This window comes from Pteronotus mesoamericanus, unplaced genomic scaffold, assembly GCF_021234165.1.
Source record: "Pteronotus mesoamericanus isolate MK-2021 breed Mesoamerican mustached bat unplaced genomic scaffold, CSHL_Meso_final contig_116, whole genome shotgun sequence".
Taxonomy (NCBI): domain Eukaryota; kingdom Metazoa; phylum Chordata; class Mammalia; order Chiroptera; family Mormoopidae; genus Pteronotus; species Pteronotus mesoamericanus.
This window is the reverse complement of record NW_026555027.1, coordinates 32732811-32755313: the sequence shown is the minus strand read 5'-3', so window position 1 is coordinate 32755313 and position 22503 is coordinate 32732811. Positions and strand designations below refer to the sequence as shown.

General features: G+C 40.0%; 1 protein-coding gene and 2 pseudogenes across 2 annotated transcripts in view; all 3 read right to left on the bottom strand.

Moving 5' to 3' along the window:
* Positions 1–1678: 1678 nt before the first annotated feature.
* GPR160 (G protein-coupled receptor 160) overlaps positions 1679–22503 on the bottom strand; it is a 38795-nt gene continuing 17970 nt past the window's right edge. Inside the window, exons 2-4 of one of the 2 annotated variants that reach the window (XM_054580454.1) lie at positions 6171–6292; positions 6013–6090; positions 1679–3196 (exon numbers count right to left, since the gene is read on the bottom strand). In XM_054580454.1, the coding sequence (XP_054436429.1) occupies positions 2111–3124 (1014 nt within the window). In that variant the 5' untranslated portion in view covers positions 3125–3196; positions 6013–6090; positions 6171–6292 and the 3' untranslated portion in view covers positions 1679–2110. The remainder of the gene's footprint in view (positions 3197–6012; positions 6091–6170; positions 6293–22503) is intronic. The other variant, XM_054580446.1, reaches the window with a different exon arrangement.
* LOC129076288 (mortality factor 4-like protein 1) lies at positions 9153–10127 on the bottom strand (annotated as a pseudogene).
* Positions 16721–18204, bottom strand: LOC129072258 (60S acidic ribosomal protein P0-like; annotated as a pseudogene).

Genomic DNA, 22503 nt, shown 5'->3' with positions numbered 1-22503 from the left:
TCTTCCCCTATTCTCCGTCTTTCCCTCCCTGCTGATAATCCCTTCATGTGATCTCCATTTCTGTGATTCTGTTCCTGTTCTAGTTTGCCTAGTTTGTTTTTAATTATGTTCAGTTGTTGATAGCTGTGGGTTTGTTGTCATTTTGCTGTTCATAGTTTTTGATCTTCTTTTTCTTAGATAAGTCCCTTTAGTATTTCATAAAATAAGAGCTTGGTGATGATGAACTCTTAACACATGGGAAGCACTTTATCTGCCCTTCCATTGTGAATGATAGCTTTGCTGGGTAGGGTAATCTTGGATATGGGTCCTTGTCTTTCACAGCTTTAAATACTTCTTCCCAGCCCCTTCCTGCCTGCAAGGTTTCATTTGAGAAGTCAGCTGATAGTCTTATGGGAAGTCCTTTGTAGGTAAATATCTCCTTTTCCCTTGCTACTTTTAAGATTCTCTCCTTACCTTTAATCATGGGAAATGTAATTGTGATGTGCCTTGATGTGCACTTCCTTGGGTCTAACTTCTTTGGGACTCTCTGAGCTTCCTGGATCTCCTGGAAGTCTGTTTCCTTCTCCAGATTGGAGAAGTTCTCCATTATTTTTTCAAATAAGTTTTCAATTTCTTGCTCTTCCTCTTTTCCTTCTGGCACCCCTATGATTCAGATGTTGGAATGTTTCAAGTTGTCCCAGAGGTTCCTGAGCTTCTCCTCATATTTTTGAATTTTCTTCATTCTGTCTGGTTGAATGTTTATCTTTTTCTTCTCCCAATCATTGATTTGAGTCCGTTTCCTTCCCTTTACTGTTGGTTCCCTGTATATTTTTATTTCACCTTGAGTAGCCTTCACTTTTTCCTCCATTTTGTGACCATACTCAACCAATTCAGTGAGCATCCAGGTTACCAGTGTCTGCATCTGATAGGTTGGCTATCTGCTCATCACTTAGTTTTATTTCTGGAGCTTTGATCTGTCCTTTCCATACTTGGGCCATACTTGCCTCAGCACGCCTTTTACATTGGGAGGGGCGGGGCCTTAGGTATTCCCAGGGCAGGGCAGCCCATCTCTCTGTTGTGATGCTGTAGGTGGGGGAGGGGTCCAAGAGGGAACAGTGTCGCTTGCTCGTCTCTTGGCGGGCTTTCAGTCACTTCCCCTGCTAGCCACAAGCACATTGGGCCCTTCTAGTGCTGATTCCCAGGTGGGCTTGTGTACATACTAGGACCCTGTAGCTCTCTCCAACGGACTCTCCCGAGAGACTAGGAGTTTCTCTCACTGCTGCAACCCCCACAGGTTTTTACCTCCAGAGGTTTTGAGGCTTTCTTTTCCAGCTCTAGAGCCCCGCGTTGCTAGGTCTGTCTCGCTCCCCAGCTGTACCTCATGGTTTATCCTCACACAAATGTGGGACCACCCAGTCCACCAGCTGCCACCCTGCTCCACGTCCTCTGCCCCATCTGCCCGTCTCCGCCCCTCCTACTGGTCTGGGTGAATGTTTGTTTTTTAGCTCCTTGGTTGTCGGACTTCCACACAGTTTGATTTTCTGGCACTTCTAGTTATTTTTTGTTTTTAAATTTGTTGTCCTCCTTTTGGTTGTGCAAGGAGGCAAAGTGTATATCTCTACACCTCCATCTTGGCCAGAAGTCAAATACAGAGATACATTTTTTTAAAATTAGCTAAATTTAAGCTGAACTAATCTTTCCCTTATGTTAAAGAATTTTTATACCAAATCCTTTTAAGAAAACAACCTTTGAGTTTAATAAAAATGTTTATTTAAGTTTGTATTAAAGTTGGCAGCAAATAACAGATTTACAAAACAGTTTGTGATCCAGCAGTTTTTTGGATAACAGAAACATCAGTATGTTCAAATGTTAACTTATTTCACTTTTGTAGTAATATTTGTAACATGCAGTTTTCCTGAATAGGTATAAAAATTGTCCTTGGAATTATTTTGTTAAAAAACAGACAAATAGTATCATAGCCCCAAAATACACATTAGGAAAAAGTATGAACATGGTGGGGACAGGGACAGTTGAGGGAGGTTTTGGCTCAGTTCAATCTCTGTGTCCTGAGTCGTCATTCTTTTTTGTTTATAAACTTATGATTCTTATTGTAGCTGTAAGTTGTAACATGTTAACAAATTATTATTGATATAGGCTTTTCAATTTGCTCAAGATTATGAATTGCAAGTGGAATGAAGCAGCATTTCCAGTTGACAAATGGATCCACAGGTAATGCAATGTCTCTTAAATTAAGCTTGTGACAATTAAACCAGCACACTGTAGCAATGAGAAAACTATTCACAAAGTACAGCCACGGAATGTTCATCTCAATATATGCTGGAATCTCTACTTTAAATAAAAGGATAATTATTTGTAGTAGGACAAATGGTAACCAGGTACCGAGAAAACAGACAATGAACTTGGGCAAAAGTGTCTTTTTAGAGGTCACGGTATAACTAGACTGGGATGAAAAGGGAAAATACAGGACAGTCTCATTCATGTAGGAAGTTATCCTAATAGCCTGTATCAAGATAATAACTTCTGACCAAGAGGTTATAAAAGCAATCAATAAAATCATCACCATGGAAAACGACAGCCAGTAACCTTGAATGCTGATGTAGAAAGGACAGTGATAAGAATGAGCACTTTGTGCCTTCAGGTTTTGGTAGATTGCTGGGTCTCCCAAAACATAAGCAAAGGCTGAAATCCAAATTAAAACTACTGTAAAGAAGTAAAATAATTTCTGACACTTAAATGGAAGGTTGGTTTTGGAAAAATTGAGATAATAATCTATACAAGCTATGAGGAAAACTGGATAATGCAAAAAGCCGTAAGTAAAAGAAATAATTTGAGTAAATAAGCAGATGTGGTACTTAGTAAACCTAATGCCTAAAAGCACAAAATCCCTGAAATAGAATATAATGGAAATGTTTACCAAAAGTAAAAGATCAATGAATGCTAGTGAAATGCAAAAATATTCCATAAAATTTTGATAGGTGTTTTTTCTTCTCATTCCCAGTGTGAGGATATTTAATAATATTTTTCCCAGTATAATCAAGACTAGCAGAGAGTTACCATCTAGGAGCTGATTTATTGGGTGTAACTGGTACTGAGAAGAGCAGTTCTCTGAAGAAAGGGCGGTCATATTTTTAGTTAAACCTTAGAAGGCCTGCTGAAATATATACGATAAAACGCTGCTTCACTTTATTTTCCATCCCTGCAAAGAAAAGTGAAAAGATCTTGATGTTACCTTGATTCTATCTCTTTTTTAAAACTACAAACACCTCAATTCTCAAAATCTCATTTAGTCCAATCATTTCCACAAATGTGTAAATAGAAATTTATATTTCTCATAAAACTTACAGAATATGATAAAGAAGAATTAATATGTATACTTTGGTCATTTTTTGAGGCTCGTATCATTTAGAACTCTCAGCGCTATAACCAAAATGTTATATATAAATTAATAGAACTTCCATATAACTACAAGGTTTAATTTGTTTAAAAAAAAAAAAGACATTTACTGAGTGAAAACACAGGCTTAAAATAGCAGCCTACAGGTAATACTCTGAACAATCACTTATAGCTGTTAATCGAGTTCCTCTCTGACTCAAGATAATGTTACCTTCCCCATCCCGCGCCCCCTTTTTTTCTTTTTGTCAGTGAAATAGAGGTAATGCCTATGGGGCCCTCCAGTATAGCAGTTTTTAAAACATTTTAGCTGCAGGGTCATCATTCCTATTATATTTCTGAAGGTCAAAGATATGGAATGGGAGGTTGAGCTGAAAATAAAGGGAACATGGGTAAAGGAAAGAAAGATCTATCTTCTGGACATGATTTTTCAGATGTGGCACCTGGAGAGACAAGGCGGTACAGGGAAGGATTAGGGACTGAGTATGAATACCCGAGAACATCAGGAAGTGCTAGGTAAAGGCAAAGGAACAGGAGGTGATGTTTGAGTGGCAGTTGCACTTGGTGGTAGGAAAAAAAGATGAAAAAGGTCAGAGGGGAAGAAATCAGGAAAGGATGGGAGAAAAGGAAGGAAATATGAGAAATTTATCCTAAAAACAAAAATCACAGTTGATCCAAAGATGTTTCTGCGAAGCAGTTCAACCACAGTATTTCTAAATAGCAGAAGAAAACTGAAATAACAACTATCCACAGACGTCAACAACTACAGGGGGTTAAAAATGACCCACAATCCATCCTTGCCTATCACACAGCCATATGATAAATTTCCATAATATGTTTAAGTGAATTGCAGCCTACAAAATTATGTCATTAATTTTTAGACATCTATAGAAAAAAAAGGTACACATTATCTTATTAATATGGTAGTATTATAGGTCTTTCTGAATTTCTCAGACTTTAAGGGAAAAATAAGGGAATATCAAGCCTGAAAAGCGAAGAACTACATTTGCTGAAGAACAGATAACTGATTGTTCCATCTTTTCATTGTCCAGTTTTTGCAAGAAACCTGCTAAGTCGGGGTAGCCAGCACCTCTCATGCTCAAAATCTGATCTCCCTCGAACCTGCCCAGGTCCCTCCTCATCCCTCACCAGGCCCCAGGTGATGTCCGGTCACCCCAACCTGCCTTCTGTGAGAACCCAGTTCGGGTTTACCCAGACTCCTCTCTCACCCCTGCTGTTTCCTTAGTGACACTCCATCCACTGACCGCCCCCACCTGGCACCTTGGCTATAAATTCCCACATGTATTTGGAGTTGAGCCCAATCTTCGGTCACTGCAAAACTGTCACCGTGCTCCCTACATCTATTGCAGTGGTTCTGAATAAGGTCTGCCTGCCATTCTTCCACAGGGTCATGAGTAGTTTTTTCTTTAACACACTCGAATGGCTGTAAATCCACCAATGCCATAAATTCATTTACTAAGGTGCACAAATAATTGTTTTCACACATGTAGTGTATGTAAAAAGTTATAAAAGTTTCATTCAATACTCATTCATTACCATAGGTATGAAAGAATGAATGAGACAAGTTCTCTTGTACATTCAAATTTTTTCCTTTTAGTTCAATATGACCCCATCCCGAAAAAGCCTCATTCCAGATTCAGTAGGAGATATACAAGGGCATGGAATCATGGTGACCGTCTTGACAAATGACACCAACTTTATAAGTGGTGGTGCTGGGACAAGGAGGCATAGATAGAGTAAGACCCCATGAAGCCCTCTTGTGCCAAGAGAAAAACAGGCTTAGTTTTAAATATCAAATGCTGGTTCGGAATGGAGGTGAGGAAGGGAAATAGTGTGGGTTCATATTTACAAAGACCCCCCCCTTTAAAAAAAGTGTCTTTAGGATAAAATTGAGAGTTACCTGTATAAAATGATTTTATCCTTAATAACTCCCAGGCAAAATTAAGCAAGCAAAGCTAAGGAATCCATGTTGAAGTAGGCAACATCCAATGGGTGCTCCCCAAGTTTCCGTCTCGTGACTGACTCACAGTGAGGCAGCTGGAAGGCCAGAAAAGCAGGCTACTCCCAGCAAAGGTGCAGGAAGAGGAGGAGGGTCAGCTACAGCCACCAAGGCAGCAATGAAAGAGCTCCTTAGAAGAGAGTTTGAGGAATGAACACAAAAGAAGTCTGAAAAGGAATATATAAGGGGACCATAAAGCTGGAAGACCCTTTAGATACGAGGGATGAAAAGGCCCAGGGAAGACAGGCAACTTGAGGCAATAAAAAACCACCGAAAGAAGTTTTGGTCATTTAACAGTGGTTCCTGAATACCATAATCATGGAAACCAAAGCTTTCTGAAGTGATACCAATGTTACACCCCATGTCCTTGATAAACCACTAAAAGAGTATTCAAAGCTCCGACATTTTGTTCTCTAAAACAATCCCCACCCCCAGGACAAGACAATAGTCCTTTGATAAGCTGCCTGTCCCGAATTTTCCCTTGAAAAATGTTCACGTTATCTCCAAGGATTCAGAGATTTATAAGATATAAGATATGGCTCTTTTCCTGAATATTTTTTTACCTACTTACGAATCAGCTCATTGCTTCATATACAACTTACAGAGTTAATGTGGAAGTCCTTTTCAAGGCATCTTGCGGCCGGCTTTGCGATCTGACCCGTCCAGAAGTATTGCAGGGCCTGAAGGAAACCACAGTTTCTTTTCACTGACCCAGTCTCTCCTTTCCTGTTTATTAACAACCCAGTTCTTAACAACATACCATACTTACTCTGCTTTCTCCAGCAGGTCTTTCAGCTGATAATCTTCCTATTTTACTTCAGTTTAGTGCCTTGAATTATCTTACTTTTGGTTCCTGGCATACAAAAATGCCACATAAATAAGCTGTGTGAAAGGAAAACAAAAAAATAACCATCATTAGCTGTCTTAGTAACTGGAATTCAATATAACTGGCTCCAGATATCTTAGAAAAGTCATAACTTGCTGAGGGATTAGTGCCAGGAACTAACTGCTTATAATCTTTTTTCTGCAAAAGGAAGAAAGAGGATACTTAGATTAAAAGTCCACCAAAGACCATGAGATATAGGTGCATGTAACATGGCAGCTATTTAGAGAAGTCTTGCTTATATCGCAGTTTTCACCCATAGGCTTTGGAGTCTAAACTAGCAGTTCTCATAGTTTGGCTACAGGACCTTTGGACACTTGTTGCATGTTAACATAAGTAACAGGGGTTTTTTTTATTGTTTTTGTTTAAGTGAAAAATTACTGTGTTTTCCCAAACACAAAAAATATAATGAGCAAAGTAGTATTGTTTCACATCTCACAAATTGCTTTGGTCTCTGGCTCAATAGCAGACAGCTGAATTTTCATCTGTGTTTAATCAGTTGTGATATCACACTTCATGTAGCTTTTGGGAAGTCCTCTGTACGTTCATGAGTTTGAGAGTAAAACAATACCTTTTTAAAAACAGGTAACAGATTATACTTCATAGTAGTATTATAATCAAATAGTTGTATTATGCAGTCTCAGGAAAGTTTAACAAACCCACGTGCATTAAACAGTAGGATGGGAAGATGAGCAGTTAACATTAGCATGGTAGCTGGATTTTCTGATTACACATGGAGAAAGCCTGTGGCAAAAATAATGTATTGAGCCTTGTCCAGAAGTTTTACATACCTTTCATCTAATCCTTACAGCAATCATGAAAGGTAGGTATTACTTTTTCCCCAGGAGGAAAAAGGCTTGGGGGTTAATAAGCACGTTTCTTGAGATTGCGTGACTGACAGACACGTGTTGGAGCTTTCGAGCAGTCTCAGGTCTGATCTCAAAGATCATGACATTCAGTAAGCCTCACTTATGGCTCCACTCACAGCTGGAAATGTAGAAAGCGACCCCTTTATGTATTCGAAAGAGCTTTCTGAAAAGGTAATAGGCAGTTGAGAGTGACGATGTTGATGACTGGTACTCAAAGGACCATCACTAATTGATCTGTTTGGATAATGTAATTTTATTCCTCCAAAAGGTAAATATAAATACATTTTAATTTTAAAAGTATGGGCTTTATCTGATGATATGTCAAAATTCAGTGGAAAAAATAAAATGGCATTCAACTGACAGCTAAAGAAATAGGTGTTTTGTTTTCATTCATTTACATAGTATAATAAGATGCAATATAGAAAATTTAAGGAAATACAGGAAAAGTTCTTTACAATTTTTTTAAAAAGTAGGTAATACTAATTACACAGCCTAAAAACTCAAATGACAGAAGTGTATACAACGAAAATAACTAACCCTAACCCACTCTTTCAACACCCCTCACCCCCACTCATCACTGTCCAGTCCCTCCCTAGATAAAACCACTGCTACGTTACTTGCACAGCTTTCGGGGATAGTCTAAGTGAAGGTTTTAAAAAGAAATTTGAAATTTCCGTGTTATTAAAGCAACTAGCAAAGGATTCTTGATTTGCCCTTTTCCAGCTTCACTCACATACTGGTAAGATGAGGTAAGAGTTGTAAAGGTATGCCACCCCTAAACGGAGTCAGCGATCTGTTAGAGCACCGGAGTGATCTCCATCAACCCCAACCAGGCTGGCCATGAGGAAGGGCAGTGGCGCCAGGCAGGATGATAGGAAGTAGGGATTATCTCCGAGTGGGAGGATTGGTGAGTTTTACCCACTGGGGTATAGAATTATGGTGCTTGCCCGTACCTGCTGCTTCTAAGCCTGTGGAAAGCTTTTGGTTCCTTGACCCTTAAAATTTTTAAGTTGGCCCATGTAGCTATTTCTCGCCAATGGGCTGTAAGGCCGAAGCTTTACATTTCAGAAGAGAGCGCCTTGCATTCAGTGTTCTCTTCCCCTGCCACAGGGAGTAAAGGGGCATGTGTTCCACAGGGTACAGTTCAAGATGGCAGAGCCTCTGCCAACCTGGGTCCTCGTGTAACTGTGTGGAGCAAAGCCCCTATTCACAATGCATGCATAGTGGGTGAAATAAAAGTCGTCATATTAAAGCTGCCAGAATTTTGTTGTTATTTTTTATGTCCTAGTCTAATACAATTATTTAGATAATTCTCTGAACCCTTTAAAATTTTTTAACAGCTACTATGATCAGAGTTTTTTTTGAAATTTAAAGAAAAAATTTATTGAAGATCTGAAAAACAATTCTTAAAAGATTGGCTTTTCCAGAAAATGGTAGTTACACAAGGTATGGCATCTATCGTGTTAAAACGTGCATTAGACACAAATACAAAAACCATTAACAAGCCCCCACGCTTCCACAATCTGAGCAAAGATAAAATGCCCGAGGAACAACGTGGACGACTTGAAACGGGTAAGCTCTTTACATTAAGCACCAATAAAAAAAGAAAAGGAGTACAAATGGGTGAGTGTGATCAGTTACATACACTGAATCGAACCTTCAGCACTTGGAATCAGCATTTGTCATATAGCATTAACACATATTGTAAAGCATAGTGTCAAAGGAATAGAACCACCAGCGTTCAAAAGCAGCTTTGTCAACTAGGCAATAGAACACCCTACAGTATGTCTCTCCACTGTCCATCAATACACTGGCAGCAACTTTAAAATGTTAAAAGAAAAAAGCTATAACCCCTTTTATTTTCTCTAAGATCAAACAAAACAAACAATTCTGTTATACACTAACATTTTCCAAGTACATCGTTTGTACAAGAGGAGGACTAAGAACAGGAACGCGTCAACAGAGATCCACACCAGCGTAAGCGAGCGCCTCACATGGCTTCCCGGTGTGACTCAGGAGGGGCCACTTCATAGTCGCTGGCACTAAACAAAGTCGCAGAATTCTTTGCCAGGTATTTTAGGAAATCATGAAGATAATTTAGTAATAAAGCAAGGCTCTTCTCATCCAGAGGTGTACAGGCCAGCATTGCTCCAATTCATACAAACATCTCAGTAGATGTGGCGCTCCACACGCCTGGGACGCCTGGGACGTGGGTGCATCAGGGCGTCTGTGAGGATCTCAGCATACTGTGGCCTCTCAAATTTGTAGAGCCGCTGAGTGCCCAGCATCACGTTGAAGTATTCCTTTATCCCCGCCACAGCTTCATTGCCAGCACACTCATTATCTGTGTTTCCTTGAGATTTCTTGTAATTTGCATAATCTTCCAGAATGAAATCCACATTCTTCTTGGCAGGAAAATAAAAGAGCTGTTTCTGCCTGGTAATTAGGTCCCAATCATCAACAAGCCAAGGTTTTAGTTCTTCAGGAATCTTGACTTTCACTTCAACTCTGTTCATGAACGTCTCCTCGTTTCAACAGTAGGATCTACTCGAGCTCTCTTCTTGCAAGGACGCTGAGGGGTCTCACTGGTACTGCCGCAGTCTCCATTTCCAGGTGTTCTCTGTTTGCTCTTTTTTGTTTTCACTTCAACATTTTTCTGCTGCAGACCAGATGACTCCTTTTCCTCCTGATTGGCTTTCTGAAGTTCTTGCTCTTTCTGCAGATTGGTGTCCACGTATTTGAGTACTCTGCTTTCTCGAACCCATTCATCCCAATTTTTATTACGGCCACTGTAATGTATAAAGTATTTCACTTGTTTGTCCTTTATGGCAACCTTTACACACTTTGCTTCATGAAGAAGAGGCCCATGAAAGCACAGCACTTGCTCTCCCCCCTCCTGGAATTTAGGCTTTGGGTCCTGTATAAGAATTTCTAAAAAGCTATAGTAGAAACAAACTTTGAAAAGCAACAATGTATAAGAAAATAGGTAAAATCAAAATTCATTTTTAATTTCCATAGATTAATTACTTTTGTATTCTTTTACTGTGATTTTCTTATACTTGCTTGTAATGGAAAAGAAGGTTTCAATTCAGTGAACTAAGTTACCTTAAGAAAAAGAAGGGTGAATGAAACCCAAAATTAAGCTAAAGGAAGGATATAAAAAAGGAGTAGAAAACAATGAACCAAAAGCTGGTTCTTAAAAAACAAAACAAAACCCCCCAAAACGTAAACCTCTAGCCAAACTAAGAAAGAACTTACCAATATTAGGAAAGACAGGACCTCATTACAGATCTTAGAAACCTAAAAAGATAATAGGGGACTATTTTGAATAATTTTTTTTCCAATAAATGAGACAACTGTGATGAAACAGATTTCTGGGAAGACACTAAAACTCATTCAAAAAGGTCCCTAAAAATCTCTACTACAGAATTGATTTTGAACTTAAAAACCTTCGCACAAAGAAAGAAACTCGAGGTTCAGATGTCTTCATTGATGAAGTCTACCAAACATTTAAGAAAGAAATACCAACCGAAGAGGACAAAAACACCACCCAGCCCTTACTGGTGTGAGTGGGCTGGGCATCATACTGCAAACTTAAAGGTCGCTGGTTCGACTCCCGGTCAGGGCACATGCCTGGGTTGTGGGCCAGGTCCTGGGATGGCGGCATACGAGAGGCAATCGATGTTTCTCTCCCTCTCCCTCCCTCTACCTCTAACAATAAATAAAATCTCTAAAAACAAACAAGCAAACAACTCCTTTTACAAGAGCAGAATTACCCTGATACCAAAAATGAAGCTATTTCAAGAAAACTAAATTGTACATCAACAACCCTCAAGAACAGACGCAAAATCCTTACCAAGATATCATTAAATTAAATCTATCAACATAAAAAATGTATCCCACTACATCATAGCCAACGCAAGCTTGTTTTAATCAATTGATGTAATTCACCATGTAAACAATAAAGGAGAAAAAACATATGATCATCTGAGTACACAGAGAAAAAGAATTTAACAAAATCTCACATAATGAAAACTCACCAACAATAGGGACTTTCCCAACCAGATAAAAAGTATCTATGGAAAAGCTACATCTAACCTCATGCTTAGTGATGAACAGTGGCCATTTCCCCCCTAAGATGAGAAACTACCAGTAGGGTGTCCGCCTCCCACTCCTACTTAACACTTTACCGCAGGGTCAGTGTAAGAAGGCATTAACAAGAAGTAAAAGGCATGTAGACTGGAAAGAAGTAAAACTGTCTAATCATGGGTGATATGATTATGTATTTAAAAAAACCAAGGAATATACAAAAAGGCCCCTAAAAACTAACAACTGATTTAATTTAGCAAAGTTGCGGTTAATTTTTAAAAAATCATATTTCTATATACTAGCAATAAACAATTGAAAAGTGAAACATTTAGGGATAAGTCTGACAAAGCACATGTAAGCACAGTGTTGACACTGTAAAAAAAAAGAGGATCTAAGTCAGTGAAGACATGGATTGGGATAGTCAGCAAATTTTTTTTTTTTTTTCCAGAAACTGTCAAGCTGATTCTACAATTTATATGGAAATATAAAGGACCCAGCAGAGCTAAAATAATTTTTAAGAACAATAAAGCTGGGGCACTTACATTACCTGTCTTTAAAACTCGCTATAAAGGTACAGAAATAAAAGAGTGTGGTATTAACATAAGGATAGTCCTATTGCATAAATCAATGGAACAAGAAAATTCAGAAACAAACTTACACATTTATGGTTAACTGATTTTCAACAAAAGTGCAAGATAATTCAGTGTGGGAAGCAGTGTTTTCTAAAATGGTGCTGGAAAGTGAATGTACACACCAGAAAAAATTAACCTTAGCCCTTACCTCACACTGTGCACAAAAATAAACTCAAAATGGAGCATAAGATTAAACATACAAGTGAAACTGACATTTCTAGGGGAAAAATAAAAAGAGAAAATCTTTGTGATCCTGGGTAGGTGCATTAGTTCCAAGGGCTGCCATAAATTACCACTGGGTGGCTCAAAACACATTTTTTTCTTTCCGTTTGGAGACCAGAAGTCTGACCTCAAAGTGTCAGCAGAGGCGCGCTGCCTTGGAGGCTCTGGGAGGATCCTCCCACACCTCTTCCAGCCCCTGGGGCCCCTGGCATTCCTTGGCTTGTGGTGGCACGACGCCAATCTTTGCCTCCATCTTTACACAGCCTTCTCCCCTGTGTGTATCATTGTGTGTCCTTTCCTCTCTTTGTAAGGGCACTGGTCACGGGATTTTGGGCCTACTCTAATCTGGTATGACCTTAACTTTAGTTACATTTGCAAATACCTACTTCCAAATAAGGTGACATTCTGGGTGGACATGAATTTGGGGTGGGGAAAGCACTAGTCAACCCAATACAGTAGACATAGTTGATAAACTGAACTCTTAAAAACACACACTTCTCTTTGAAAACATAGTAAAAAAAAAAAAAAAAAAAAAAAAGGCAAGCTGCACACGGGAAGAAAATATTCACAACAGACATCTGACCAAGGACTTGAATCCAGAATCTTACATCTCAGAGAGCCCATTAGAAAATGGGCAAATGATCTGCACAGGCCCACTGGGGAAATGCAAATGAAAATCACAATTAGGCACCGCTGCATTTCCACCAATATAGCTAGAATTTAAGATTGACAATACATGTGTTGACAAACAGAACTAGACCTCTTACATTGTTTAAACAGTGTGGAGGTTTCTTACAATGTTAAGCATCCCGATTACCATTTAATCCAGTAATCCTACTCCTAGGTATTTACCCAAGAGAAATGAAAACGTATCCACAAAAAGACTTGTCCACAAATGTGTGTAGTAGTTTTATGCACTACGGCTCCAAACGGGAAACAGTCCATATATCCATCAATAGGAGAATGGATAAACAAATGGTAGCATGTATCTGTACAATGGAATACTCAGCAATGCAGGAATGAAATACTGATATACGCTACCCAGGGATAAATCTCAAAGACATGCATTGAACAAAAAGAACCTGACACAAATGAGTACAGACTGTGTGATTCCAATTACATGGAATTCTAGAACAGCAAAACAAATCCACAGGCACGACAGACCATCAGTAGAAGCCTGGGCCCAAGGTGGGGCAAAGGTGCACCACGGGACTTTTTGTAGAGATGAAAATGTTCTCTAGTTGGATTGGAGTGGTGGTTCAGTAAGTGCATTCCTTCTTAAAAATTCAAACTATACAGTGAAAAAGAGTGTATTTTATTAAATTTTTAAAGGATGTACATCTCACAGTATTGGATATAAAATTTTAAACCTGGAGTTAAATATCCAACAGTAAGAAATTGGCTACATAAACTATTACACGACTTCCAATGAAAGATGGCTTTTTGAATAAATGTAATTCTACTCCCTTTCATAATGCCACTGAAATAGCAGTAAATTGAGTTTGTAACTGGCTCTAAAATGAACAAGCAAACCTAAGGTGTCACATTTGGGGACAGTTAGAGAACAAAGTCACTATGTTTTTTAAACTGGTAAGTACAGGGAGACAATCAAGCATTTTTCCTGCCTTTTCTACACTAACTGTACCACTTAGTGACAAAATGTGAGGGGGTGTTTACTTTTATAGAATTACTCTAATGAGTGAATAATGAATAATAATATTGGAAAACTGCCATTCTGTACTAATTAAAGGAGGTAGCCAATGATCATCAACAGTTACTAATATCCAAGGGAGAGATGGAAGGGCACATCACTAACCATGAACCTGATCAGCCTATAGATTCAACTATCACCCACAAAAAAACAGAGCACAAAAGTACATGTTAAATAACCCTGCAGAGTGCAGTGGGCAAAATCCAGATGGTGATAAACCCTACAGACAAACATTTCCTCAGTAAATTCTATCAACAACATATAAGATTAAATGAGCCTTAAGATATATCAACTAAATGCAATGTGTAGAACTTACTTTGAATTCATTGGAACAAAGAATTACATTTACAAATGACAACTGGAAATTTGAGGATATTAAGGAATTATTAGTTTTGGGCATGATAATGGTATTTTGTTGGATGGATGAACTGTGAGTCCCCATAATTCATATGTTGAAGCTTAGGGCATAAAAGAGGTTGTATGTGTGGGCCCTAATTCAAGCTGACTGATACCTTTATAGGAGATCTGGACACACTAAGGAGACACCAGGGATGGGTGCGGCCAAAAGAAAGGCTATTTTAGGGCACAAGAAGAAGGCGGCCATCTGTGAACCAGGAGAGAGCTCAGGAGAAACCACAGCTGTCGAGACCTAGATTTGGACTTCTAGCCTCCAGAATTATGAAAAATAGGTTTCTGCTGTTTAAGCAAATCTGCAGTATTTCATTATGGCAGCCCTAACAAAGTAATACATTTTTAAAAATTATTTAAAAATACATAGTGCGGTGTTTACTGAGGAGATATGTTCACTGAACTTTGCTTCAAAGTAATTCAGTCTGTGCGTCTGGTGGGGGTTGAAGGGAGTGTAGAGAGGGCAGGATTGATCGCAGGTTAATGGCTATTGTATTTGTATGTCTGAAATTTTTTGTAAAAATGTTTAAATGTATAAACCTTAAGAGGACAAAGTATGTGATAATAGACACCAGAAAAAAAAAAAACCCAGAGGTTGTAAAAACAAATAGAGGAATGGTAAATGACTTAGCACATTGCTACACAAAGTATGGTCCACGGAACAGGAACATGAGCCCCACCCAGGAGCTTGTTATAAATACTGGTACAAGGTCTCTGGCTCCAACGCGGACCTACTGGATCAACGTGCATTTTTGATAAAATCCTTGGGTGAATAATATATACTGATAATAGAAACAACGCCCGAGGTGGAGAGAGCACAGTGCCAACCTAATTTATACCTCAGAGCCCTCTACAAGGCTCAGGAATTGCTGGCCCAGGTAACTTGGAAAAGATGCAGAGATGGAGCTAAAAGCCGGAGGAGTTGCTGTAAATGAAGGAAGCAGACCCCGGGTCTCTTCCCAGACACACAGCAAGAGGTGACTGCCTCTCCCCAGCTATGACGGAGAATGGAGGTCTCCTCCTCTGGCAAAGGTAAAGCAGGGTCTAGGGGCTGCGGGAAGATTTGAGCGTGGAGGGGTACTATGCTGAAAACAGGGAGTCTGAGTAAAATACACAAAAGTTGGGCCTCTCCAGCCTTTGTTTCCCTGCTTGGATTTCAGGAATACCAATATCACAAAGCATAAAGATCCAAAAAGCCTTGTCTAGTGATCAGCCCAGGAATAAATATCTAAAGATGTTGACACTGATTCTTCCCTAAGAAAACCCTAGATAATACCCTACCCATAAAAATGACTAGACATCCGAAGATCCTCAGACATTCAAAGAAAATATCTACTATGAAAAGTCAAACTCATAAGCAGAAAAATAACTTGGAGGAAAGAGATACAATGCTAAGAGAAAACTCTACTTAGAAACTCATTGTTTTCAGGAAGAAAATGCTGCACCCATGAAACAGGAAAAGGAGGCTATTTAAAATAAAAATAGAAAACAAGAAAGCACTCTTGGGAAATAAAAATGTGATAGTAAAATGGTAAAAGGACTAGAAGAGTTAGAAGATAATAAAGTTCAGGGTATTTCCCAGAAAACACAGAACAAGATAAGAAAATTAGAGAACCAAGCTAGCAGGTGGAAAATCTGAATAATGAGAGTCCCAGAGAGAGAGAGAAAACAAATCAAAGGGAGAGAAATGAAAGAAGGAAAGGCTATAACATTCTCTAGAACTGAAGGTTTTCAGGAGTGCGAGAGTCCATCAAGGGCCACCTTCATGAAAGAAAACAGACCCACACCAAGGCACATCATCAAGAATTTCAAAAACACTGATAAGGATTACCAATTTCCCAAGAGAAAAAAACAAAACAAAATAAAAACATTTCACGCAAAGAATTAAAAGATGGAATAGCTACATTGAAAATGGGTAAATTAAGAGAAAGAATAAAGCATTCACCCTGCCTTGTATGAAACATACGACCAGGTAACCCAGTAGTAGATAAGGGGAAGTTCCTCTTCAACAAGTGTTCCAACTTAGAAATGAAAAGTAAACTGCAGACTTAGAATTCCACCATTTTGCCACCAGCCCCTCTCCTCCAACCTCCCACTCATGAATTAACAGATGTAGACATTAAGCACCTATTGCTATAAACCATCACAACAGAAGAGAAACCAGCCATTTTGTCGGTCCTAAAGACCAAACCTGAGCCTGATCAAATCTGTGGATCCAGCTGCCAATCTGCAACAGAGGACACAAAACTGAAAGACTTCTATCAACAAGTGGGTGGACAACTAAACAGGGATATATCCCTGCAATGGAATACTACCCGGTGATAAAAAGGAAGGAACTATCAATACATGCAACACCACAAATGAATCTTGATACCATGTTGATTGAAAGAAGCATGATTCCATTAAATAAAATTTTAGAAGATACAAACTCACCCATAATGACAGAAAGCAGATCATTAGTTGTTGAGGAGACAGGGAGGGGTAGGTGGGAGAAAATTACAAGAAACACAAAGAACTTCGGGGGGTTGGAGACGCATTCACGATCCTGATGGTGGTGGTATTTTCACGGGTGTAGCTAAATGGCAAAAGGTATCAAACTGTACACATTAAACATGTGCAGTTTACTATATGTCAATTATATGGGAATAAAGTTAGTTTTTTAAGAACAAAGAAACGGACATACTGAGCTGTATCATGAGTGTGCTCTCAGCAAGTCACATTGTAGAAAACGCTAAAGCAATCTGTAGAGGAAAAGAGACTTAAGAGAAATCTTAATTTTTTTTTAACAATTTTTGAGAAATCTTAATTTTTTTAAGGGTAAGACTAAAGCCTCCAGTGAAACACATTTGGGTGCTAACACTACTTTTTAGAAATGCAAGAAAGCGATTAACAGTCAAGTCATAATGAGGCATCGGGGATCGGGATCAGCAGAGGTCATGTGGAAGGGGTTACGGAGCAGAGTTGTAACTCTTCACCTGAGAGGTACTTACAAAGGTGTTCGCCTTATGATAAGTCATTAAGTTACATACATTTTTGTACATGGCTTTCTGTATTTTATTTTTCAATAAAAAGATATAAAAAAAAAAGATTCAGAATGTGGTCAGGTCCCTCAGCAACATAAAACCAAGGATACTTTTAACCACAGGTACCTCTGGATTGATAAATTCAAACAAATAACAACACTTCCTGGCATAAAAACCACAGGCAAAATCAACAGGGAACAAGAAACTGGAAAAAAAAATTACAGAATATTAATCTCCCTAACACATAATGAACCCTTGGAAACCAAACAGGAAAAAGGTAGTGAAATAGTAAAATAAGCAAAGGATATGAAGAGAAAATTCACAATCAAGGAAAAAAAATTTTTAACCCAGACATTTAAACTGTACTGTTTGCCTCTGAAGAGACAGGTGGCGGGCACTGCCGCTGTCCAGTGGCCGCGGGACAGCCAGCACCCCGGGGCGGGGCGGCCTTTACTCAGCACGCTCTGCGGCGGCCTTCTGGCTCCCGCTTTGTCTCCGGTCCTAACCAGCTGCATGCTGCTCAGGATTTCAGTGCTGCCCCGGATTTGAGTGGTGGTGACGAAAGCCGGGAAAAAGAAGGTCTTTCTGGGCCCCAGACTGGCGTCCTGGGCCGGCCCAGGGACTCCCCATGGGGCAAAGGCAGGGCACAGGCAGCAGCTGACACCTTCCTGGCCAGCAGCATGTCACTGATCTCAGGGAGATCCTCCCTGGTGAACACAAAGCCCACATTGCCCCAGATATGAGGCAACAGTCTCCCCAGGGTGGGGGTGAACGGCGCAGTGTTCTCGTCCAGCAGCACCACAGCATCCCCGGCAGGGACACGCGGGTCTCCCGCCCCCGCTTGGGGTCCAAGTTGCCCGCTCCCACAATGAAGCGTTTTGGATAATCATCCAGAAGCTGGATGATCCTAAGGGAGTAGTCAGGCTTCCAGGCCACCGTGTCTTCCCTGGGCACCATGGCGGGGTGTCAGGGATTGACACGCAGGGTTTAAAGACAATGTCACTCTCATGAGGACACCTAGCGAGAGCGACACACTGACATTTTTAAAGACTCTAGGCCAGTCCTCTTGTTTTATTGCACAATCTGGATTTGTCCATGTAACTAACTGTTGCCTGAGCATTAAATAAACATTTCCCCCAAGAACACTGTCTGAATTATGTGTCCTGTTATGTCAGTTTGTCTCATCACTGGTCATATGAAGTTAGATCACCTAATTAAGGAGCTATCTGCCATGTATCTCCATTGCACAGGCACCTTTTCCCTTTAGTAATGGATAAGTACCGGTAATCCCCAGGTAATACCTTCAGACTTTAAGACTGCTGTTCCACAATCAAGTTTCACCTAATGAGCATCCATTTATCATCCTTGCCTGAATCAATTACCGTCTTGGAAATTACACAACAGTCATTTTTCTAATTCCATGATTCCTTCCGCTTCTACAAGGTGGTGATTCTTTTTCCCCCCTAGAAATATATTATGGGTTCATGGACTTATTTTTATTCAGTGTGTTACAATCACTGACACCCTTATTCTTTTGAATGCCTAAATTTTTCCAAACTTTTGCTTAAGAGCTCCTTTAAGCTGGCTCCCGGGTCCTCCGGCATGTTCCAGCCTTTACACACTCGTTTGCAGAGCCACCCGGTGACCTGATAAGTCCATCCCAAGCTGTTACATGACAGAAATAAACTTCTACTGGATGTGAGGCATCGCACTTTTGGTCTCTTCTCACTGCATCTTAGCCCATCCTACTTAATACCTCCAATTGTTCTTTTTCACAGATCTCCCTTCTCGCTACATCTGTACCCGATGCTATCACAAAATTCTTATCCGCTGAAAGCCTTCACTGTATCTTGCCTGCTCTCCGCCTCATATGAGTATTCTTACCCAGGTCGCTGACTTCCGGAATGCGCTGTTCTGCACGGCCCCACACTCCAGCTGCTGCCGGCTCGACCGCCGTGTGACTTACCAGGCCACAGGGCTCCTTCGGCCAGGACCAGGCACACCGCCAACTGGGTCTCCATCTTGAACTTCCTACTTACAAAACTTATTAGCCTTCATTTGACTCTGTCCAATTCCTAAGTGCTCAATTTATCCAGTTATTGTGACTCCTGTTCCTAGTATGTGTGGCACACGGACAAACATATACACAATACATCATTGGTGATGGATTAAAATTGATTACACAGAACTGGGTCCCAGACTGAGCTCTGACAGGTGAACTGAAAAATGCTGTCCCACACCAACATCATACCCCTGCTAATGCCTCTGTGACCCTCCATCCTGGAACTATGGGACAATCTGAGCTAAACCATGTTTCCTTGGGCTAATGATGGTAATATTATCCTTAATTAAATCAATGGCATGAGAAATCAAGATATATATATGTGCTCTGCTTCTTCCAGATCCTTACAACGTTCTTGAAAAAATTAGATTACACTAATATGATTCCGTTTTCCATACAGCTGCCATTAATTTTTACCCAATGCCCTATGTTTACTTGCAAATCAATATTCTGGTGATGTATATTTTCATATAGCCCTCCCTCACAATGTAACTGTATCTTATTTATTACAAATTGTATATATATAGTCACTTCATAATTCTGGTAGGAGCAGATCAATAATACAAACAAGTACAATGTTCAGAACTAAGAGTAAAGGCATCTCATACCTTGACTAGTTGTTCAGCTTTGCTACCAAATTTTAAGACAGACATCAATAAATAGGAATACAAGGTCTGTCCAGCAAAAGTCCAGCCATTGTTATATGAGAATGGTTTGCACGACACCGATGTAACCAAGGAGAGTGGACTGGAATGTGCATGTGTGAACAAAGATGACTTCACTGTACTAGTCAGTGGAGGCGGTAGAAGCCATTGAGTGAGCATGTCTACTGTGCAGCTGTCACATTCAAAATCACTGAGCAAGTAAGGCAATGAATCTGCATCAAATTTTGTGTTAAGCTTGAACATTCCTCTGCAGAAACTACTCTGATGATTCAGAAGGCTTTCAGGAACAATGCAATGAGTGTAATGCAAATAAAAGTGTGTCACAAAGGCTTCAAAAGTGGTCAAGAATCTGTTGAAAATGACTCATGTTCTGGAAGGCCTACAACAAGCAGAACACCTGAGAATGCTGACCGTGTACAGGCTGCAATCAACAAAGACCAGTGACTGACAGTGCAGGAACTAGAAGCTGATCTAGGGATTCTAAAAACTACTGTCCAAGATTCTGACGCAGGATCTTGGCATGAAATGCACTGTGGCAAAATTCATTCCACAGCTTCTGCTACCAGAGCAGAAGGAACATCGTGCTGCAGTTGCTAATGATTTGATTCAAACTGCTACCAATGAACCAGATTTCCTCAAAAAGGTCATAACTGGAGATGAATGGTGGGTCTATGGCTATGAACTGGAACAAAGGCCCATTCGTCCCAATGGAAGTAGCCTGGTTCTCCAAATCTGCAGAAGGTACAGTGAAGTCACAAGATTAAGACCATGTTAACTGTGTTTTTTGATGGGGAAAGTGTATGCTGCTCTGGGACAAACAATGAGTACTACCATGTTCTTCATTGGTTCAGAGATGCATTACGATGAAAACGGCCACAGCTATGGGCAACTAGTGATTGGCAGCTTCATCCCGACAACACACCCACTCATGCCTCATGTGTTGTGCAGTTTTTTGGCAAAACATCAAATCACCTAGGTAACTCAGCCTCTTTACAGCCCAGATTAATCACCCTGTGACTTCTGGCTTTCCCCAAAACTAAAATCACCTTTGAAAGGGAGAAGATCCCAGACCATCCATGAGATTCAGGAGAACATGACAGGGCAGCTGATGGTGATTCCAACAAAAGATTTTGCAGAGTGTTTTCAACAGTGGAAGAGATGCTGGGAGAACTGTGTGATGTCCCAAGATGGCTACTTTGAAAGGGACTGAGGCATCATTGTTCTAGGTGCAATGTTTCTTGTAGCTTGTATCTTCTTGAATAAATGTCTATTTTTGATAGTGGGCTTGATACTTTCTGGACAAGCCTCATATACCTAAAGAAGTCAATAAATATGGGAAAGGACTTCATAAGAGAAATAGTTGAGGGTTATAGGAATGGGAATGGTTCAAAAGTAGGATGCATTAGTTTGGGTGCACCATCAGAAATGTCCAAATACATACGATTAGCAAACATGTTTATAAAGGAAGTTTACTCAAAGGGCACGAAACTGCTTCCTAGTTCTCAATGATTGTTGTCAACTTCAGTCTTGCATTTAAGTAAAGGAAGTGGTGTAAGCATCCAGTGACCTAGAAAGTACCAATCAGAATTCTGCTCGAAGTTGCTGAGACCTCACTGCAGTCCCGCGCTGCTGAACACCACTCCTGGAATGCCTCGACAACCAGAGAGGGCGCCACTGCTCCAGTTCAGCTGTTTGTTGTTTCCAAAACCATGGCTCTGTCATTCTGAGAAAGCAAATCAGGCCAATCGCCTGAAGGAAACCCTCTTCTCACGGCCACCCAATCTGGGGACAGCCTCCAGCCGCCCAGGGTCTACCTCTCCCATCTGTCTCCCACCACCACAGGCCTACGCCAACTGACTCTGCTACCATAAACACTTGCCTGTTTTGTTTCCATCCCATTAAGAGTAAAAAAAAAAAAAATAACACACATGTCTCCTCAGGTTGATTTTTTAAAGCATGAGACTAATGGAAGAAGTTTCAGAGATTAAGTTTTGGGGAACAGGTAGGCAGGCTGCTTAAATCAAACAATTCTATCTAAATACATATGGTGATTTTTAGTTTTAAAATATTTTATGGAGACTGTCTGATTCAAAGTGTCTATATTACGCTTCTAAACCTACCTACATCCCATGAATGAAGCCAAGACGTTCAAGTGTTAGCACTGAGAATAAAGGTCTTTTCCCTAATTTGAGATGAGAAGAAAATGCCAAGAGATTAAAAAGAAACTATTCACACAAAAAGAAAGGAAAACAAACCATATGATCATCTTGAGAGCTACAGGAAAAGCTTTAGACAAAATTCATGATAAAAACTACTCAGCAAAGTAGAAATTGAGGGAAATTTCCTCAACCTGATAAAGAACCTATGAAAAATCTACAACTAGTACCATACTTAATTACAAAATACTGACAACTTTCCCATGAACTGGGAACAAGACAAGGGTATCTACTCTGATCACTTCTATTCAACATTTTAGGATGTCAGAGCCAGTTCACTAAGGTAAGTAAAAAAGGACATAGAGATTAGAAT